The 22,077-nt window shown below is 43.1% G+C and overlaps 1 protein-coding gene across 1 annotated transcript; it reads right to left on the bottom strand.

Moving 5' to 3' along the window:
• Window positions 1–10,395: 10,395 nt before the first annotated feature.
• AVPR1B (arginine vasopressin receptor 1B) lies at window positions 10,396–15,964 on the bottom strand (the record flags this gene model as incomplete). Its single annotated transcript, XM_079108228.1, has 2 exons — window positions 10,396–10,942; window positions 15,025–15,964. 2 exons carry the CDS (start codon window positions 15,962–15,964, stop codon window positions 10,623–10,625), a joined length of 1,260 nt encoding a protein of 419 aa, XP_078964354.1. The 3' UTR covers window positions 10,396–10,622.
• Between the last annotated feature and the right edge of the window lie 6,113 nt (window positions 15,965–22,077).

Here is a 22,077-nt window from a genome sequence, read left to right as displayed (position 1 = left end):
TAAAAATCTCCCCCAATTTATCTGATAATAACATACGGAGAAGTTGATTCACTATTGGCAAACACTAGATGGTTAATTATGGGTCAATAATGAGCTGGGAATACAGACCACAATAAATGTGACCTGTCTTCAGTGGATTCTTATTCTAAAGGAGCAGGTATACAAATGTCCACCATGGGAGTTGCAGAGAATACCATGAATGTCTTATTAGCCAACCTGATCTACTTGGATAAGGAGGAGGAGGTATTTTATGCACAATATCCATGGGGTTTTTTGTTTTGTTTTTGTTTGTATTTTTTGTTTTGTTTTGCTTCTGGCATCAGGACAGATCATTGAGCTCAGAGGGACCCTCAAGAGGCCCATGCCTCTAGTCCCTAAACCAGAGGATGTAAGAAAACTATAGCTCATCTGGTTTTTTGAGGTCCCAGTAAGCTCCCTTATATACTCAGGCATATATCTCATGACCTGTATTCAGTCCCTCACTCTGTAGTAGTCCCTCACTCTGCCCTGACCCAATACATCCCAGTGGGCTTAGAAAGAAGGCAGCATGTGTCCAGGTATCTCAGGAGAACTGGCGGAGATAAGAGGATGAGACTCTTCAAGACTTTAGGAGAAAGTTCCTTATGAAATTCAAGCTAAGAAACTGGGTAACTTTCCCAGTCTGCCCCTGAGGGCTATTACTGCTTCAGACCCTCCAGGACAAGGAGGTGAATAGGCTGAATTTTAGTTAATACTGGGCTGAAAAGGGGGCTCCACCTGATTCTGGGGCAGAAGCCACAAAGCCGGTCCCTGTCCAAGCACTTTTAGCTCCACACTGCCACCTTGTGGTTCAATGACAAATTCCAGGACACTTTGCTTTTCCTAGGAGCTGAGCACAGGACTCCAGGGAGGTGGTCCTGCCCTACCGCTCCCTCCAGATCATGTTTTATTTTTTTCTTGCATATTCCCATCATACTTTCCACTAGGAAACAAAGATTACCAGAAATGTCCTGGATATTAAAGAGTTTTATTAGTGGATTTCAACCTTCTCTGGGTTTAGGACCCAGGAATGAACTGCTAGTTTGTGCTGAATTTATAGCCCCTTGGTAGATAAAAGACTCTATTTACATACAAAAGACAGACACTGTCATATGGGAAGTTACTGGCCAGTACCAAACAATGGAAAAAGTCAATCTGAGGAATCTCTACAGTCAAATGACCAGTGCCCCCCACCTGCTATCCTCTCGCCCTGCCTGCACCTCACCTCCTACTCCTGAGTGGACTTTAAGGGACCAGGGTACTGTGTCTCACAGTCCACAGAATGGCATCAACATTTTACACAAGTGTCCCACCCAGAGACAGCATCGTTCAGTTTCTCCTGGGCTTAGCTGCCAGGAATGGGATTGACTGCCGAGAACCCCCTTCTTGCCTTCCTGCCTTCTGTGTCCCATCTAAGACTCTTTCAGGCTGTCCATGAGAGCTTCCTACAGAACCTGAAAAGCTGTCATTCACAGATGCAGATGATCCACAGTATCCTCCAGATGCTTTCTGGAATTGGCCCCCGAGGCCCAAATTATTTTTTAATATGACAGAATCAGCTTCTGGGAAAAGATCAAGAGCAACTTTTACATGGGAGAAACAGTGGGGTTCCCAAAGACACCCCGTAAGTCAATTTCCCTTGTGTGGTGCCAAACAGAAAATACAATAGTGGTAATGATACCGCCGTTTACCGGTGCCTAGTTCTGCTCCTTCTAATGTTGAAGATTGAACACTAGAGAAGCACACCAAGGCAAGCAGATTAAGCAGGTTTTATTTAAAGCTAATAATACAGACTTCTCCCGGCAGGAAGAAGGGGGCCATGGCTGATGTTCTAAAGTCCCAAGAAGTGAGCGCACCCTACATCTTTTATAGGTTAAATTCTCTTTTGTTCTCCAGTTCTCTCTCCCCCCCCCCCCATTATCTCTCCTTCCTGCCTACGTGACTAGGCTTGGTTTTGCATTAAGTGAGAAGCCATGGGCGGGGGAGGGCCAAGGTGATTCAGGCAGGCAAGGGCCCAGGGGGCATTAATTAGCAGCTCCATGCTTGCAGTCCTTGATAAAGGCAGGTAAATTTGGTAATCAATGGGCTCCGGAGATCCTTGACATTCCATTCTTCCAGGGGCAGTCTCCAACTTCCAGAGGCAGATGATTTTATGGCCATTTCCTCGATTTGACCTGATCCCCTATTTCTACACTAACTACCTGTTCCCAATTCTGGCTTCATTCCCCCCTCTATCTTAGGAACTCCATGCTGCTGGGGAAGGAGGTCGATGACCGCTCTGACTTCTTCGAGCTGGAAGTGGGTGGCGTGGGGCAAGCAGCTTGGAGTTCCTTTTCTAAAAATCGGGACAATCGAGGGGTCCCAGGAAGAAGCCTGGTTGGGGAAGAGCAGGTTGTAAAGTCATCTGGGGGTGGGTGCTTCTATGATAGAAGAACAAAAAGACATGAGTACTGAAATGAGATTAGTACAAAGTAAATGTTGCAGCATCTGAAACATGCCACTGAGTATCATGAAAATGACAGAAGTCAATCTCTCACCAGGAGGTGGAAGAACTGAGAAATTGTTCCCATAACTAGGCCTAGCAAAGGCTGGAGAGGACAAGGCCTTTATTTGGGGACTTTAACATTGTCCAGATTATCAGGAATGTAAACACAACATTTAACTCTTAATGTCATTGATGTCCTCAGAAAATATAGTTAAGCTACTTAATGTCACCTGATTTTGTAAAATATCCCTTTATTGGTATAACCTGTGTTTAGTAGAGATCTCTATACTTCTGTTACTTAGGGCTAGATAATCATACCTGTGTAGCTTAGGAAGGTCTTAAACTGACTAAAACTTCTGACTCTGGCGGTTTCTCTTGATAGTTATCAGGCACATTTGCTGAAGAATCTTTCATTTGTAGCTTCCAGTCTTTATTCTAGTGGGCTAGTACAAGTGTACATCTTAAGTTACATTTAACTATTATTTCCTTTAAATGCCCAAGAATGGCTATATTTTGGTTTTAACTGTTTTGCTGGGTATCTAAGATCAAGCTGGTCAAATTGACCTGGTTCCTGTCTTGTTAAAGAGTCAGCTGAGTTCCCACAGGGGTCACTCGTACAGAACTGAAGAGCGGCTTCCTGGTTCCACCAGTGACTTTGGTTAGGCAGGGTCTCTTGATGAGGTGACTTCCTTTAGAAGCATTAAGGGATGTTTCCCCTTTTCCATGACCCTCCTCTGCAGCAGATGCACTGGGTGATTTTTCATCCTCTAGTCTCAACAATCTCCTTGATCAGGAGGTTGTGTGACCCAGAGTTGCAACGTTCCTTAGAGAAGTTCTCTTATTCCCTGGGTTCAGGCTGACGTTGAGGGCAAGACCCAAATATGGACTTTTCTTGACCTCTGTATTTAACTCCAATTTCTAAGTTGGATCTTAATTATCCAGCAAGCCAGTCTCACCAGTCATAAAGTAAGAGTACTGGGCTTCAACTTCAGTGTCTATAACTTTACAGTTATTTACCCTTTTATCTAACTGGAGTCTGTATTAGTACTAGAAGTTACCACTATCTGTTCTATAGGTGATGGCTTATTATCACAAGTTACCTAGGTTGTGTGTTCCTGAAGCAGCTACTTCTGCAAAACATCAACAGGTAACAGTTTTACTAAATGAAATTAGCAAGAGTAAAAATATATCTTGTTTGTATAATAGCTATTTTGAGTTTTGACTGAGGACCACATTATATCCCCTATTTGAGATCACAGTACTTTTACAACAAAAACCAATCTTTTGACTATAACTTTAAATAAGCTGAAGTCTGGCTTATTTTGGAGCTATCCTACACACAGTGAGGTGGGAGGCAGAGCCTTATCTCAGGTAAGGTGTGGCTCTTTACAGATCTTAAGTGTTCTAATTCTGATGTTGATCTTTGCTTCTTTCTTAAATGTCATTTTAAGAAGTTTACACATATTGTTTCTTGAGTCTATATGAACACTAGTTAAAACAATTTAACATTATATCTAAAACATGAATTAAAGAAAGCCTGAGAGAGCTTTTAACTTTCCTTTTGTGTGAATAAGTGGCAAAATGTTTTCATGTTTTACAATATTAACCTTTAAACAAGTCAGACTCTAATGTTTAGAAATACATTTACATTTGAAATTCTTTATCTCAGTGTAAAAAGTAACAAATTTTACACATACCCTATTGATATCAGGTCCTATAATAGAACATTAAATGATAGAAATTAATTCCCAATAAAATTTACTCTTTATAAGTTTAAAATTACCATTACAGACAAGTTTAATCTGGAGAATAGCAGCTTTATAAAATTCCCTGCTTTAAAAACTTGTGTACCTGAAAAATATGAACACATTTAATATACAACTAGTGACCATTTCACAATTACCTTGACATTTTTATCTTACCAAATTTAGTTTTTAAAGAAAAATGTAGACTCTGTAACATAGTACAATACTCTATAACAGTTGTTTAACCATAATTGTATACACTCCAATTTTCAAGACTAATTGTTCTAAAGAATAAAACTTAATAGACACAAAGCTAAGAGTAAATTAGTGTTTCTAAGAAATCCTTGTCATTTGGTTTATATCAGAACATTAGTATTTTACCTTAGGAAAAAACTTACATAGCTTTAGGTGTCTCACACACATACAACCAACTTAGTTACCACAATCTTGTTTAGACTTGCCCTTTACTTACACACAGACTTTCTTAGCACTTACTTAGACCCTCATGTATTTCATCACACAAGCACTTTCTTACCCAGAAACATTTCCTTTTCCCTTTTACTAAATGTAGTTCCATACCCAGAACCTTTTATTTTCTCTTTCCTATTTGTAGACCCCTTTTTGTTCACATTCTGAAACAACTCTTATGAAATTTCTGAATTTAGATAAATTACTCTATTTTAATAAAATTAAATATTCTGTTGTTTATAGTACTCTAATTGAAACACAGTTGAAACTTTTGGGACCCTTTGTATATAGAATTGCACTTGTTAGGACATAACTTAGTAACCTTGTTTTTAGTTTAGTGATGACACAAAGCAAGTTTAAACCCTTTTATTTACCAACCTATGAAAACACCAATAATGTTTAAGTATGATACCCCATGGAATTTAAGGAGTTAAAAGTACTCGATGTTATTTAACAATTAGCATTTTAACTTTGTAAATTAATCAGATGTCTCTACAAACATATTTGAGTAATCCCATACAGGTTAACTCTAATTCACTTATTCTGTAAAAACCAAGATATCAGACAAGTGTCCTGAAGAGTATTTGCTGTCTCTTCCCTGTTGAAGAAAAGTCCTAGAAGCAATTGATATTAGACACTTTATTAACATCAATATTTTATTAGCCTGACCACCTAGAGACTTGTGAGTTATTTTCAAAGACATTTTACTTTTATTATTTTACCCAATTTGAACCTTTTTAAATCACGTGAATTGAGAGTATCTGGATCCATTTTTTTAATTTTAATTTTAGGAGCGCTCAATTTTGATACAGACAAAACATGACATCAGACAGCACAACATACAAATAACACAAAATTAAAGGCCTTGTAACTTTATAGGTGAATCTCCATTGCAATGTAACAGATGTTCAAAAACTCTAGTTGAATAAAAAAATAGAACTGATCAAAAAAAATCATGAGCTCAAAAAAAACCATATAATTAAAAAAAACAAGAGTCCTGGAAAAATGATACGGCCGTTAATTACTTTATTGAAGTACCATAAAAGTTACTTTTTCTGGAGTTTAGATAAGGCTCTCTTTACCTTTTTTTTCCCTTGGGTTCGAGACCGGTCTCCTACTGAGCCTTTAGGCTTTTTTAATGTGAGCCTTGACTGAAATCTGGAAGGATCTAACAGATTTTAACAGAAACTTTGTGCCTAGGACATTTTAGCCATCTCATCAGGACAGGTTGGATGTCAAAGAAAATTATGAGACCTTATTTTCCATTACTTTTGAGAATGAAGCTACTTTGCTAAGTTCTTCACTGAGATATGCCATTGGTTATTGAGCTGCCTATGGCTGCTTATCCAGGATTTATTTTCCCTTTTGTGACTAACAAGTTAAATCTTGCTTCATAGGTAAGCGGAGGACAGGAGCTTGAAGTAAGGCCCCTTCTTGATATTCCTGGGGCAGAATATTGTCCTATAGTGGCTATGTTCTGCAGTATTGAACCTAATGATGACATAATTAAGCTTTATTTTTGAGATCTTTTAATTCCTATTAGCTAAGAAGTTTAGGAGCTCTAAAATGGCCTTTTGATATTCCTCCTGGGTGGAGGCACATAAAGGATGTCATTTACTTACTGGAGAACAATAACAGATGTTTTATCTCTGAATTTTGTTAAGTCCTTAGCTAAGGTTTGTCCGGAACAGGTGAGGGCCATCTAAATCCTGAGGCAACACTGTCTAGGTTAGTTGAGATACAGTATCTGGTTCATCAAAGGCAAACAGAAATTGCCATTCAGAGTCTAGCATAAACAGGAAAAGTCATCTTTTAAATCTAACTTAGTAAACCAAGCAGCAGTTGGAATACAAGATAAAAGTATATGGATTAAGAACTAAGGGTGGGGGAAATTACTGCTTCATTATTCTAAGGTTTTGGACTAGGCAGTTTGCTTTTTAACTCCTAAAATGGGCAAATTGCATGGACTATTGCAAGGCATTAAAAGTTTCTATCAGTTTGAATGATCTTTAATAAGTCCTTTTCCTTGCCTATATGTTCCCTTTTTTCCTTTTGATGTCTATTAAAAAAAACGGAAGATGCAAGCTGGAGAAGATCATCTGAGGATTGATCAGGGCCATGTGCCAATTTTTGTAATTTCCTCTAAATATTTGGGGCTGACTAAATGGTAAATTTATACTTTAAAAGTAGGTGGCCCTTTATGGATTCAGGATTCAGAGTGGTGTGTTTTCTTATTGCTTTCTTAAGTCTCTCTATGAAAATAGCAGGACTTTCCTGAAGGCTGCATAATAGTTTTTTAGGCATCCTACTCATTATTCAAATCCCAGTTAGGATGGTTTCTGGGAACTGCCTGTGCTCTAGATGGTTAATAGCATAATTTTCCAGGTGAAGTCATGCCTGGCATAAGTTTTGAAACATCTCAATATTTATTAGGATCCTCCAAAAGCCTCCTTAAATTTATTTTTGTCTGTCTTAAGTTGGGAGGGTCCCCTCGATTTTCCTCCCTTAGTAGGTGATTCCTGAAGTCTTTCACTTCTCATGGTAGAGATCATTTATGTCAAGCATGGTAACATATGAAAGGCACTTTTCTTGATCATTTGCAATTTAGCAGTATGCAGGCTAGTGGTGAACCTGGCAATACTGTTGAGAGAGAAGCTCCCTGAGTTAGAAGTATTAGGGACGTCTCCCTAACTTTGAGCTTCCTTATGGTCCAGAAAACCCGTCTCTCACTACCTGGCTTTGCCAAAGTTATTTCTGGCCTCCTTCGGCAAAGTGCTAGGGACCCTGGGAGGATTCAGACTTAAGGGCATTACTGCTTTCCTCCTGCCACTATAAACTCCTAATTGTGAAAAACGATGACAAGTAAAAAGCGTGCCTTTTGCTTATCTTTTTGCCCTGTAGACTAAAGGAATCTCCAGAGGGTGAGGGGACATCTATTGGTTGTTAGGTGTATAACGCCCTTTGCTTGGAGGGTCTCACGGGAGGGGTTTTTAAATGCCTCCCTCTTGCAGCTTAAAGAGAACACTCTGAGTGAGCACATTTAAGCACAGGAACAGTAATGGGGAGACTCTAGTGTCTACACTAGTGAAGGCTAACTATGTGAACAAAGGGAACCTGGGCATTTTCACACTAATCATCCCAGGCCTTAATCCTACAGCTTGAATTCCTAATATCTGACCGGCAAGGGAAGGGGAGCATCTAGGAGGGAGTGGATGTGCGGGAGTGTTGTGCACTGTGTGGCCCATACGGAGGCAAAGGTAATTGGCGCTTTCCCTCGGTGCCATTCGTCTACCGATCACTCTGGATACCCCTCAGGGGTGTCGGGAGGTGGAGTCCGGAGAAGGAACCTTTGGGGTCCACCCGAGAGTAGCCCGGGCCGAGAACCCCGCAGTTGTTCCAACCCTTCCTCCACCTCCACGCATCCTGGGCAGATCAGGACTAGGGACACTGTGTACTCACAGCAATTGCGCTCCGGGCCTGGACAGAAAAGTAGGAAACGGCTTCAGCAGAGTCCAACATGCCTGCAGAACAGGTGATTGGAAACTTGCCTGGGCCGGGAAACCTTTCACCCGAGTCTTAAGAATGGCGGCTGCACTAACTGCATTTAAGTAGCCGACGGGTGCCCATTTTGCCCTCCAAAAATAAAGAGACAGAAAGATGCACTCCAAACAGATGTGGGGTGCGTGGAGAGAGAAGCTTACTTACCTCGGCGTAAATCTCGGTGGGACCTCCAAATCTGATACCGCCGTTTACCGGTGCCTAGTTCTGCTCCTTCTAATGTTGAAGATTGAACACTAGAGAAGCACGCCAAGGCAAGCAGATTAAGCAGGTTTTATTTAAAGCTAATATTACAGACTTCTCCCGGCAGGAAGAAGGGGGCCATGGCTGATGTTCTAAAGTCCCAAGAAGTGAGCGCACCCTACATCTTTTATAGGTTAAATTCTCTTTTGTTCTCCAGTTCTCTCCCCCCCCCCCCCCCATTATCTCTCCTTCCTGCCTACGTGACTAGGCTTGGTTTTGCATTAAGTGAGAAGCCATGGGCAGGGGGAGGGCCAAGGTGATTCAGGCAGGCAAGGGCCCAGGGGGCATTAATTAGCAGCTCCATGCTTGCAGTCCTTGATAAAGGCAGGTAAATTTGGTAATCAATGGGCTCCGGAGATCCTTGACATTCCATTCTTCCAGGGGCAGTCTCCAACTTCCAGAGGCAGATGATTTTATGGCCATTTCCTCGATTTGACCTGATCCCCTATTTCTACACTAACTACCTGTTCCCAATTCTGGCTTCAGTAAGAAGGGGTGCTAATGAAGGCAAAGAGTAGAGTCAATCTTGATCCCAGGTGAACTTCTCCTGAACTGTAGACCCTCCAGGCCCAGGATCCTGGAAATTACCCCTTATAGACTGCGATGGGCTGACATATTTGACTCCATGGAAATGTTATAGGCCAGGCTGTAAGGGTAATGACTAAACAGACTCCATTTTACCTCGAGACTCCATGTTATGTAGGAAATGCTTCTCCCATGGGAACACATCTGTACCCATCAACAGTTGCTTAGCATGATATGTTTGGCAACAAAAATGGCAATTGTTTTTTGTTTGTTTGTTTGTTTGTTTGTTTTTTCGGTGCTGAGGATTGAGGCAATTCTTATATAATATAAAATTGTTCTTTTTTTGATTCCTATTTTTCCCAATCAAGGTACCATGTCAACAGTGATTGTCTAGATGTTAGTAAGCATTCTTTAGTTTGTACCTAAGTAAGGTCATTTTGACCCACTTCCCCCTCTGCTAATGATTTCAGAACTCATGATGTTAGTTTGTGGTTTTAAATCATAGCAACAGACACTTGTGATTGATTACTGACTTATGGTTTAAAAACCCCTGTAACACTATGGTCAGGTTGTTCTCCCAGTAGTCATTTTTGGGGCATTGTGGGAGACAGTCAGCCGGCCGGCTAGTAAAGACTCTCAAATTTGGACTTCTCAGTGGTGATCAGTCTGTTCTTAAGTTGTGCCCCATAACAGAGACAATCTGGAACCAGGCCCTCATTATCTTCTCTGACATCAGCAAAGAGTGCTATAGCCTACAGTCTTATAAATCCTTTCCAACAAACTGGCATTGCTACCTTTACTTAATAAATGAGGACAGTGCTGCTCAGAGATTGGACAACTTGCTAAATCAATACAAGGAGAAAAGGGGTGAATCCAAGACTCCAACCCAGGTCTTTGGGGTGTCTTTGGTATTCCATCTACCTTCTAGACATCATGATGGATATTTACAGTAAATAGTATCTATTTACTGTAGACATTTTGGCCAGGAACTGTGGTCAGAAGATGGAACAAGGGTGGGGTGTGGGCAGCAGCTTATGTAAGCAGGAGAAGCCTTACTGGCATTGGGAGTCTCCTAAGCCTGGCTCCACATGGGCAGATAGACAGGGGCTTCCATGGGCCACAGAGCCCAGTGAATGGGAGGCCATGGGTCCTCTTGTCTTCTTAGAGCCTTGGTTCCATTAGGACCTATGTCCCAGTGACTGGTTCTCTATCCCTGAAAGGCCAGGATGTTTTCCTCATGCATAACACTCAGCTTAAGGCCTTTCCTTTTAAGGAAGCCCAAGGAGGCTTCTTAGAGCTGAGTGGTTATTTATTTATTTATTTATTGGTACTAGGGACTGAACTCAGGGATGCTTAACCACTGAGCAACATCTCCAGCCCTTTATAAAATATTTTATTTCGAGACAGGGCATGGTCTTGCTGAGTTGCTTAGGGCCTCATTAAATTGCTGAGGCTGGCTTTGAACTTGCAATCCTCCTGCTTCAGCCTCCTGAGCTGCTGGGATTATTGGCATGTGTCCCATGACCAGCTCTGCCCAGTTCTGAGTGGCCTCTTAAAGGAGTATATCTACAAAACCATAATCACATCTCCGTGGTGGCATCCCCTTCCGCCTGCTCTAAGTCCTTCAGTGACTCTGCAGGCCCAGGCCTGGAACTGAGGCTGAGGCTGAGGCTGAGGGTGGGTGGGCAGCTGGAGCGGGTCAGCAGGGTCGTGCGGCGGCTGGAGAAGCTGCTGCTGGAGAGTTGTCTGCGCATGCGGGGCCGGGCACCCCAGCAACAGGCACAATGACGCAGGGGACGTGGTAACAGGTGGCTGTTGAAGCCCATGTAGATCCAGGGGTTGCAGCAACTGCTGACGTTGCCCAAAAGCATGGAGATGGTGAAGGCCACATTGGTGGAATCTGCCACAAGAGAAACACAAGAAGCCTTGGGATGATGGATAGAAGGGACTCGGGAAAGAGGCCAGGCCTCTGCTGAACAGATGAGGAAACCGAGTTGCAGAGAGGAGAAAGGATTCGCTTGGGGTTCTATAGCTAGAAAGCAGCATGACTGGAACTTGACCTGGGTCTTCTGACTCCAGAGTCTACCAAACTGATTTTGTTTGTTTTAACTTACTGTAGGGTGAGAGCAGGAGGTAAGTTTAAGTTGAGTTTAGAAGGGTACATGTTGTTAGGAAGAGGAGCAGCTCAAATAGGAGAAACTTGTTTTGTTCTAAAGCCTAGAATGGATTCTAACCTAATGGATGTAGACCTGGGATGAGACAGCTTCTGTAAAACAGGGAAAATAAGCAAGTGCAGCTCCCTCTGCCTCTGTTCCCATGTTGCCCTCCAGATTCTGTCTTTGCCTTTCAGGGCCAGCCCGACTCATTCTGCCATTCATCACTGAATACATGTTGAGTACTGCCTCTATGCCAGGCCTGTGCCAGGGACCAGGGAGGACGATCAGTAGAGCCTGGGTGTTCCAGAGGTCCCCATGGCTTCATTTCTAAGCACAGGAGAGAGCGCAGCTTCTAGATACATCTGAGCCTCCCATTCCAGTGCTTTTTCCATGTTCTCAGATTGTCCCTAGGGAACACACTGACACCCCGCCCCTTGCCCGCCTTTGTAGGGAAAAACAAATTTCTCTCTTGGGCAGTCAAAATGCAAGAATGCCAAACTCTGAAAAGGTTCCTTCCAGATACAATCTTTCAGTAGGCTAATGAAGCTCCCCAGGCCAACAGGCAGGCTGCAGGATGGGCACCAGCCTTCTGGGTCCTCCATGGTTACCGCTATGGCACAGGGGGCTTACTGTAGAATTATTGAAAGCAATGTCAGAGCTGAGAAGAAATTTAGATGTAATCTTTCCAACTTTTGCAGCACAGTGAATAAGAAATGCAGCTGGAACCCAGCTTTCCCAAGCAGAGATCCCGCACCCGTCAGAGCTTCAACCTGCAAACGCAAAGGCACGGCTCAAGTGCCTGCTCTGTAAAGCATTGTCAAAGCTTCAGGCAAACTGGCTCCTCCTGCACATCTCTCATGGGTGTGCTCATGGTGTGACCTCTTGTGGCCCAAGAGAAGGGATAACAGAGGGATAAAACGTTTGATAAGAGCCACAAATAGGGGTGCGGGGAGCCCAAGGCCTCTGGGTCTGGATGGACCGTGTTCCCTCTACCGCTCTAGGGCACAAGAGTGAGTGTGTGTGAAGCGGGAACATCTGAGTGAGGAGGGACAGTCTCCAGTTTTGCCTAGGTCCTTGTTGGTGCCTAGTTAACCATGAGCTTCAGAAGACTTGCAAAGTCGCTTTGGCTAAGGGGATGCTATTCATCCTGGCTGCTCCATCAATACACATTTAGTGCTCGGATGAAGCTAGTGACAGTTGTTCTACAAGTTCCTTGGCATAGGAGGCATCTGTCTGACTTGGCCCATCTGTGCCAGGTACACTACAGGGCGGGAGATGTACCACGAGGAAGCACCAGAGAACATGGGCTCTGCTTCTCAGCCCTTGAGGGCAGATCCACCATACCTGGTCCAGGCAGAAACTCAGCTGACAGTGGGGACAGGGGTAGGGACAGAGAGAAAGACAGGCTCTGACCAAAGACTCAGAGCCAGGAGGCCAGGAGACAAATGTGCTGTGGAGGAGAACTGGATGTATTGAAAAGTAAGTTTAAAGTAGTGAACCCCTGTCCAAAATGCTTTCATTTTTCTGAAAGAACACATTGTCTGTAGAGTAATGCTTTGTTCCTATACTAAGGAACCTGGGTAAGTGCTAAATCACTCTGCAGAGGTGAAGAACAAGGTGTTGGGGACAAGCTTATGAGGATGGTGGATACTAAGGCAAGCAGGGAGGACCACACTGGCTGATTGGCAAGATGCCCATCTTCTCGTATGTTCCTCATTAAAGGGGCAAATGACCACCTCACCCCTGGTGCCATTGGCTGGGTTGCAGTTTTTCAGAGTAAAACCATGCTATGGCTAAAGAATGGCCTATAGAAATCTCAATTCAAGTCTTGGCTCCATCTCCTATTAGCAGTGGCATTTTGGACCCGTTATTTTACCTCTGTAGCCTCAACTTACACAGATGTGCAATAGAGAAGGTCAGCCCACAGCAGCATGAGGACTCAGCTTGGCACCAGGAAGCTCTCCTTCCTTCTAGTCTGGCCTTGGCTAGGGCAAGGAGATCCCTAGTAGTTGGTTGGATTTAATATGCTTATTGCTTATAGGATAATTTACAAACAGTCTCTTGTCCAGACTGATGTCAAAGGGTAGCTAACTTCTTATATAATGGGACCATCATAGTTGGACATTATTTTTGCATTTCTTCTCATGGTCGTGTTAAATTCTCTGCCTCCCTCTATTTCAGGTCTCCAGAAAAGCAAAGCATTTGGCTTGAGTGTGTGTCAGGATGACCAAAATGAGATTAGAAACAAAAACTCCAGGGGGACAACTCGGTAAGGGCTGGTAGGAATTGGTAGCCTGAGCTGCTGGACAATGAACTCTCAGGAATCTTCCAGAGGAACCTGACAGGGCCTCCCTAAGGCACTTGCCTGGTGTCCCCAGCATGTGTCCTGAGTGGTGCACACTCTAAGGTGTGCTGCAGAGCACAGTCACACCAATCACAGGCGCCCAGAGAGTCCTCCTGCATGGTCCCATGCCCTGATCCTGCTGAGGGGAGCAGAAACAGATGCACATGAACATCAGCCTCCAACACATAGGCTGCCCAGACACAGGCCCTGCCTTCCTGAGAACAGCTCACCTCCAATGTCCAGACTATCAGGCAGTGTCTCCAGCTCCCGAACCTACCTCACCCCAGTAAAAGGCAAGTCCTGCCATGTGCCAGCTGAAACAGAACTCTTGGGGGAACCCACATGTTTTTCATGTAAGAGGAAGGCCCTTCTCCTCGTGGAACCACTTTTAGAACCAGGGATATGAGCAGGGCTGGGGTTGAGGGAAAAGACAAGGAGGCAGAAGACATGGGTTCAACATTCACTTTGCCACTCCCTTGCTGTGTGGCCTTGGGCAAGTCATGGTTCCTCTCTGAGCTTCTGTTTCTTCATTGACACAATAAAAGGGTCTGAACTTGAAATGTGAGGGTTGTCATCTGTCAGCCCTAATTAATCAGAAGTGGCCATTGAGATGGATCTTAAAGTGATGTTTAGGTACAGGAGGGAAAAGTATCGAGAGAAAGAGTTTCTGGGTCACAAATTGTCATCCTGGACCAGATCATTTGGAAAAAAAAAAAAAAAAAAATCCTTTCAACTCTATTTTCTTAGGATTCTAAAAGCCCATCTGGCAAACTGGAAGTTGGCTGGGAAAATCTGCCAACAGTTACAGTTCATCAGCATCACATAGTATTTTTAAATTGTTAAGTTAGTTATCAAAACTTAAAAAATCAGGAAATTTCACATGAAAGACACAGAGCATTGCTAGGTTGAAACAGAGTGGTATCTATCCTTCTTCACACATTTGAACGTTTGTCCTCCAGAATTCATGTGCTGGAAGCATAATCCCCAGAGTCATATGTCCATTATACTTGCAGGTGGGACCTTTGGGAGGTGGACTGAGTCATGGGCTCTGCCCTCATGAATGGACTAATCCACTCATGGGTTGATGGATTAATGAATTATCAAGGAAGTGGGTTTGTTATCACAAGAATATCTGCTATTAAAGTCAGCTTGACTTTCTCCTACGTCCTATCATCATGTGATATCCGGTGCCACCCTGGGACTCTGCAGAGAGTCCCTCACCAGATGCAGACTCTTGACTTTGGATTTTCCAGAGCAGTAAGAACTAAATTTATTTCCTTTATAAATCACTCAGTCTCGGGTGCTCTGTTACAGCAATGTTACAGAAGATGAACCAAGACAAACAAGCACCAACTTTCCTAAATGCTTCACTGATTTGTCACCTGCCTAGTCCTGGGAGGCATTGTAACCCCCGCTCTAACCCTAAGGTTCTTCTTCCCCGCTCTTTCCTACCTCACCCCCCCACAGAGACCAGATACTTGCCTTCATCAGGCGCGTCCTCATCCCACACAGACCACATCTGGACACTGAAGAAGGGTGCCCAGCAGGCGATGTAGGCCAGCACAATGATGAAGGTCATCTTCACTGTTCGGATCTTGGCCCGAGAGATGGTGCTGATGCTGCTGACCCGAGATGGTAGCCCCCGAGTGGCTGAAGCTGGGGCTGAAGGTGAAGGCTTGTCCCAAGTCCTCCAGCCTCCTCCTTCCACCCTCCCAGCCTGTGTCTTGACTTTTAGGTTCTTACAAATCTCATGGCAGATGAGGCTGTAGCAGGCTGTAAGTATGGCCACAGGCAGGACAAAGATGGCCATAGTGGTCCAGGTGATGTAGGCCCGTGGCCCCCAGGAGAAGCGGAAATCAGCCCAGCAGTCCAGCACCCCCGTGCCCTGGATCACCTCCCGCAAAGAAAAAATGAAGACTTGAGGGAGGCTGAGGATGGCGGCCAGCAGCCAGGGAGCAGCAATGAGTGGGTAAGTGGACTGGCTGGGCTGCTGGAGACTGCGCAGGGGGTGACAGACGGCCAGGTATCGGTCCACTGTCATGGCCAGCAGCATGTAGGTGGAGGCAAACATGCTGAGTACCTGCAGGTACTTGACAGCCCGGCAGAGGAGGTCAGGACCCTGGAAGCGGTAGGTGATGTCCCAGAGCAGCTGGGGCAGCACCTGGAAGAGTGCCACACCCAGGTCAGTCAGGGCCAGGTGCAGCACAAACAGGTGCATGCGGGAGCGCTTGCGGCCTGGCTGGCCCAGGGTCAGCAGCACAGCCAGATTGCCCCCTGTGGCCAGCACCAGGACAGTAGCCAGGATGCCAATCTCCAACTTGGCCAGCTCCTCGTCCCGACCCAGCCAGGGTGTTGTGGCATTGGGGGCAGAGAGGGTGCCCCCGGGGTTGAGTATGGTAGTCCAAGAAGACTCAGAATCCATGGTCAAGGTTTGCTGGGGGTGGGGAGATGGAGGAAGGGTGTGAATGAAGTATCAAGGGGAAAGTTTAAGGAGAGAAAGACAAGGGAGAAAAGCAAGTAGTAACAATTCTGAGGACAGGGATAGAGAGAGGAGGGAGACTGGGATAGGAAAGGAGAAAACAGCTGATCCCAGGGGCAGCAGGGGAATCCAGGAAAGAAAAGGATCGGGCAGATGGGATGCTGGCTTGGGAAGAACAGAGGAGGCTGTGCCGGGTGAGGTGTCAGGTAAGGAGAGACCTAGGGCAGCTGCCACTCCTCCCAAGTCACCCCAAATTCACTTTCTCCCAACTTTTCCGGAAGTGGAGAGCCGATGCCTCTAAGCCTGCTCAAAGGTGCGATCCAGGATCATAGGTGTGGCCCGCAAAGTTGCAGGTTCCAGCCTAGCGGCCGGTTCTCACCGGTAAGTGGCAGCGGAGCGCAGGGGCTGGAGCCCAACGGGTTTTATGCGCTTGCATCAGAGTCGAGAGAGACCAGGGCTCGCGGGTTGGCTCCTGCAGGGGGAGGGCGGAGAGAGGCTCACAGGCACCCACCAGGCTGCTGGGGGAGGGGGCGGTGACCCAGGGACGGGGAGCGAATAAAAAGAACCCAGCGCCGCAAGCAAGCTCTCACCAGCCGGCAGGACCCATGGACTGGCAGATAAACTCCTCTACACGCGCACCCTGGAGACTCCGACTCCCTCCGGACAGACGCAAGCCCGCGCTGTGCATGTGTGAAAGAGGTGGCCTCTTCCCACCTACGCAGGGACCCGGACCGTAAGGCTGGCAGCGTTGTGGCACGCCCCCTGCCTGGGGCTCCCGTTTAACTCGCGAAGGATCTATCTTCGAGGTGGCACATCGCTAGATGGAGCCGTCACTTGGGAGCTGACATCCTACCGCACAGTCTCGGGCGGGAACTATCTATTGGAAGAAGAAGAAAAAGTGAAGACATTTATGGGGAAGGAGAGTCAGGGTGGAGAGATGGAAGGAGCTAGACCTGGGAGCTCCGGTAGGATAAGTAGGGAAAAATTCCGCGTATTTGCGCCTCCAGGGGAAGTCTTAAATCCTATCCTGTCCTGAGAACTTTTCATGAGCTAGGTGCTCATGAAAAGCAGCTAGGTGCTGCCAAAATATATAAATGCAATTAACCACACTGTGAGACAGAAACTCAAGTCCTGGAGAAGTTGCATAATTTGCCCTACAAGATTGCAGACCAGCAAGCAGTAGAGGCAGGACCCGAACCAGTCCAGCGCACTTTGTCCAAAGCACAGCTGCAGTATTTATGAGGTCCAACCTGAGCGCCATCATTGTGTGAGAGGCTGGGGACTGAGGGTACAAATTAAGTAAACACCACCAGGCCCACAGGAAACTTCCAGGTCAACCGAGATATTGCGTGGTATTGGAATTCGTTTTCTCTTCCACGAGTTCACAAGCACGAAGTGCGTTATTGCGAGCTCTAGAGCAGATTTCCTTAGGAGTGATAATAGCAGGTGGTCAAGAATCTCAGGAAGGGCAGGATCTGCAATGGTAGGGAGGTCCTTTGTCTTGCCTTTAATCAATCTGGATTCAAACCCCTCTACAATGTCACCCACCCGCACATGCAATTAGCACCACTTCTGGAAGTTTCTACCTCCTGTAAAGCCTACAAATTTATCTCTTTTTGTGCTCTTCAGCCCAAGATTCTACTTTCTCAAGGAATTTGCTCTGTATGAGTGATTATTTTCAGTCTCTCTGCCAGATCACTCCTATATGCTCTAGTACTGTAAAAAATCAATTGTAACTACTCCCTAGACACTATACCAACTCCTACTGTGGTAGTCCCTTCTGCTTTCTCAGTGAAACTTCTCAAAGAGTTTGTCTGTGTTTGTCTCCAGTTCCTTGTTCCCAATCATTCATTTCTGAATGTAGTCTGGATGTAGTAAAATGTGTGATTTAAAAATATTAGGGACTGGGGATACAGCTCAGTTGGTTGAGTGCTTGCTTGCCTGTCAAGCACTAGACCCTGGTTCAATCCCCAGCACTGAAATAAATAAATAAATAAATATATATATATATATATATATTTATATATATAGTAAGTGGTATCATATATATATAGTTTAAGTGGTATCATACTATATGTATTATTCTGAAACTTGCTTTTAAATTCTACATACTTTTGAGATCTATTTATGCTGATACGTAGATCTAGTTCATTCTTCCTTACAACATAGTATTCAATCATGTGAATATAGTACCTTTTATGTATCCATAATTCTACTTTTATAATTTAGGTTATTTCCAGGTTTCCCCCACTGTTTATTTATTACTTATATGTGGATATATTTCTTTTAAAATTTTTATTGATGATGATCATACACATTTATGAGGTACAATATGATGTTTTGATTCATGTACACTTATTTGCTTAAATGCTACAATGAATGTTTTTATGTTCCAGTATTACAATGTTACAATGATTTTATGTCTCCCGTGTTCACATATGTTTCTCTCAGGTATATATCTAGAAGTATGTACTGGGTATAAGCATTGTTGGGTCATACAATTATGAACTTTCAATTAGGTAAGCCATATTCTAAAATTTTAATCTCTAAATTAATTGTCCCAACAGCTGAATTTTAGTTTCCAAACATTCTCATCATCATGTTTTTAAATTTTTACCAATATTATAAGTGTGAAATATCATCTCATTTTGCTTTTGTTTTTTTCTGGTTACAAGTTATGAGCCTCTTTTCATATAGTTTTTGGATTTCCTCCTCTCTGAATTTTTTATCTCCTCTGCAAGACTTTACATTAGGTTGTTTTTCTTATGAATTTTCAGGACTTCTCTATGTTCTGATGTGAATCTTTCATCTATTCTCATATACTGCAATTGACTAATCTACTGATCTTTTAACTTTGTGTGGGATTACATGGAACATTTAAATTATTATCTAATTATTCTCCTTTTCTTGTGTTTCCTACCTCCAGAATAGCAATATTCTCCCCTACCTTTTCTTGTAACAAGTTTAACTTCTGTTTTTCATGTTTAGGTCTACAGTCCCTCTGGAATTTATTTTTGTGTATGTGTGAAGCAGAAATCCAACCTTATTTTGTTTTCCTACATGGCAAGTCCATCACTCCCTATGGCCAGATATTACCCAATTATCACCTGTAATATGTCATCTTTCAAATTCCATATGAGACTATTTCTTGGATCTCTGGTATGTTCTATTAATTTATTTTTCTATCCCTGTTCCAGTGTTTCCCTATTTCAGGCACTCTAACTTTATAATGAACTTAATAAATGGTAAAAACAAGCTTTCCCTTGTTCTTATATTCAAAATGCTTCTCAAAATTTTGAAACTGTGAAATTTTGTATCAGTTCACATAGTTCCACAAAAAGTTCTGTTGAGCTTTTAGATTGAAGCATTGAATTTAGAGATTAATATGGAGGAGGATCAATATATTTAAGATTTTAGGTCTCTTCCTATGTCCTTCAATAATGTTTTGTAATTTTCTTCATAAATGTCTTCCCATTTTGGGATAGATTTATTCCCATGTATCTTATAGTTTATGTTTTCATTATACATATTATTTTGCTCTACCATACTTTCTTTTTTTTTAAGTTGACTAGCATGAGATTTATTTATTCATTTATTTATTTTTTTATGATGCTGGGGATTGAATTCAGGACCGTGTGAATGCGAGATAAGCACTCTACCAGCTGAGCTATATCCCCAGCCCTCTACCATACTTTCTAATAATTAATAACTAATTACTTATTGCCAGTATATAGCAATTCTCTTGATTTGGTATCTTGTTATTTTTCTGCAGTTTGTAAATTATTTTGGTTATCTATGCATAGAGTATTATCTGCAAACAACAATATTTTTGATCTTTTATTCTCAATCTATTTAGCTCTTAATTGTTTTTCTTGTCTTATTGTGAAGGTTAAGAGTCTAGTACAATTTTGAAAAGCAGGAATCATTGATGTTGTAAACTTTAATAAGAATGTATCTAAAGTTTTACCATTAAGTATTATGCATATGGTAGGTCCTCCTCACTTTTTAATTTTTAAAATATGTTATATGCACGATTATAGTCATATGATTCCATACTAGTTGTTATGGAAAAAAGTAATCCCCCATACTATCTCTATTTTTCAACTTTCTGGAGGTATTTTCTTCCATTTAAAATTTTTTAATTAAAGAAAAATTTAATCATTTACAAAGGTAAAGAATAGCTTAAGGAAACCTCAAGTTTCCATTCCAGATTTCACAATTATCTCTATAAAAACAATCTTGTTTCATCTAAATCTTCATCCATTTCCCCTCCACCTCAAGATTATTTTGAAGCAGATGTCTGAAATAATATCATTCATTTATATGTTCATATATCATATATCTATTTTGCAAGGATAAGGACTTTTAAATTATAACTATAATGTATTACCATTCTTGTGGTAGTCAGCATTCTCCAAAGAAGGAATTAATAGGCCATAGATCTCTGTCTATATCAATATCTATAGTTGTATCAAGAGAGTGTATTTGGAGATTTAATACAAAGAATGAGCTACTTGACTCACCCCTGAATTCAATCCCCACTACTTAAAAAAAAAAAATTAAACATTTTTAAAAAGTGAGTATGGAGGGCAGAGGCTCAGCCTGACTGGTTTTGGCCTCAGGGACTCCCCAGAAGTCTCTGGTTCCTCTCACCGTAAGATATCTTGTAGAGTCACAGCATATCACAATTGAAAGGGACTCACTCACCCTTTAGTTCCAATCAAAAGGATGAAGAGTGATGGAAAGGACCTCAAGACCATCAGTTCTCATTGTTTCATTTTCCAGAAGAAAGCCCAACCTGAAAGTCAAAGGGGCAAAATCACACAGCTGTGCAGGATTAGAGCCCAAGTAGGACCCAACGCTACCTGGGAGTTCTTCTCTCTACTTCCATGCATCCTTCTCTCAACATGGTCGTTCAATGCGGTGGCATGTTGGAACTTCTGGACAAATGGTAAAATGTCCAACCTCACCCACAGAGATTCTCATTCATTGCCTCAAGGCAAAAATTTCAACCCTGAAGTTCTAAGACCAACTCAGTTATTAACAAGTAGTAGAAGACTAATAGATTTTGGTTAAATGTTCTTTCAGAATATAATAAGCACAAATGAGTAAATGAATTATCCCTGCCAGTAATATCACCTCAATTTTCAACCTTATTATAGAAATTTTTAAAATTCATTACATTAGAGAGATGAGCATAATAATTTGAAAATATATGGTTTGCCTTTTGACAGAGACTTTCTGGAGAGTAGATCAGAGGAGTGATTCTACTGATAGTGAGAATCTCAAAGTTCCCATCAGTCCTGAGTCAAGTTACCTATGCATAATGGTGCTGCCAGCCTCTCAGACCACATCCCACTGAAATGTGTGGCCATGAGTGATATAGGAAGAGGATCTAATGCCCAGGCATCCTGGTGGCCAGCATATAGCAGGCAGCTCTATCCTTTATAACATACCATGAATCTCCCTGCCTGGTCCCAAAGAGACCTCAGTTCTAAGGAAGAGTTAGTGCTAGACAGTTTTCCTGGGGCTGGGGCTGGATTCTCCCAGGGCTGAGCTTTCTGACCTGGCTTCTTGGAATAGAAAGCAATCCTGTTATGCTCAAATAATACTGCCCTTGACTTCCTTTGGGGAACAGTTGAAACCTCTCCATTATTTATCACTCATGAGAAAGTATTAAGCTCATTGTGGCTATCGGCTCTCCAATAAGTTTCCCTGGAGTTCAGTGAAATGAGAGCACAGACTCACAGAGTAGACATGCAAAGCTTAGCTTTCTACATTCTGGGAAAGCTGGCCCCGTCCATTCAGCATGCATGACTGTTAGAGGGTAGGAGCCCCAGAGAGAAACCAGGGGCAGGAGGGAGGAGGTGCAGAGCTACAGAGTCAGTGAGGTACAGAGGTTGAGAGGTGGCTGCAGAGTTCAGCTTCCACCTCTTGTATTCAACATCAGTGCTCGCTCCCTCCCCAAAGGTGAGGCTCAAGGCTCTTCCTTATGCTGAGGAGAAAGGAGGTCTCTCTGATCTGCTTTCAGGGATCCGCACTTCTCTTTCCTATTA

The sequence above is a fragment of the Sciurus vulgaris genome, assembly GCF_902686455.1.
Source record: "Sciurus vulgaris genome assembly, chromosome: 12".
Classification (NCBI taxonomy): Eukaryota; Metazoa; Chordata; class Mammalia; order Rodentia; family Sciuridae; genus Sciurus; species Sciurus vulgaris.
The sequence above is the reverse complement of the archived record's forward strand: the minus strand, read 5'-3'. Positions and strand labels throughout refer to the sequence as shown.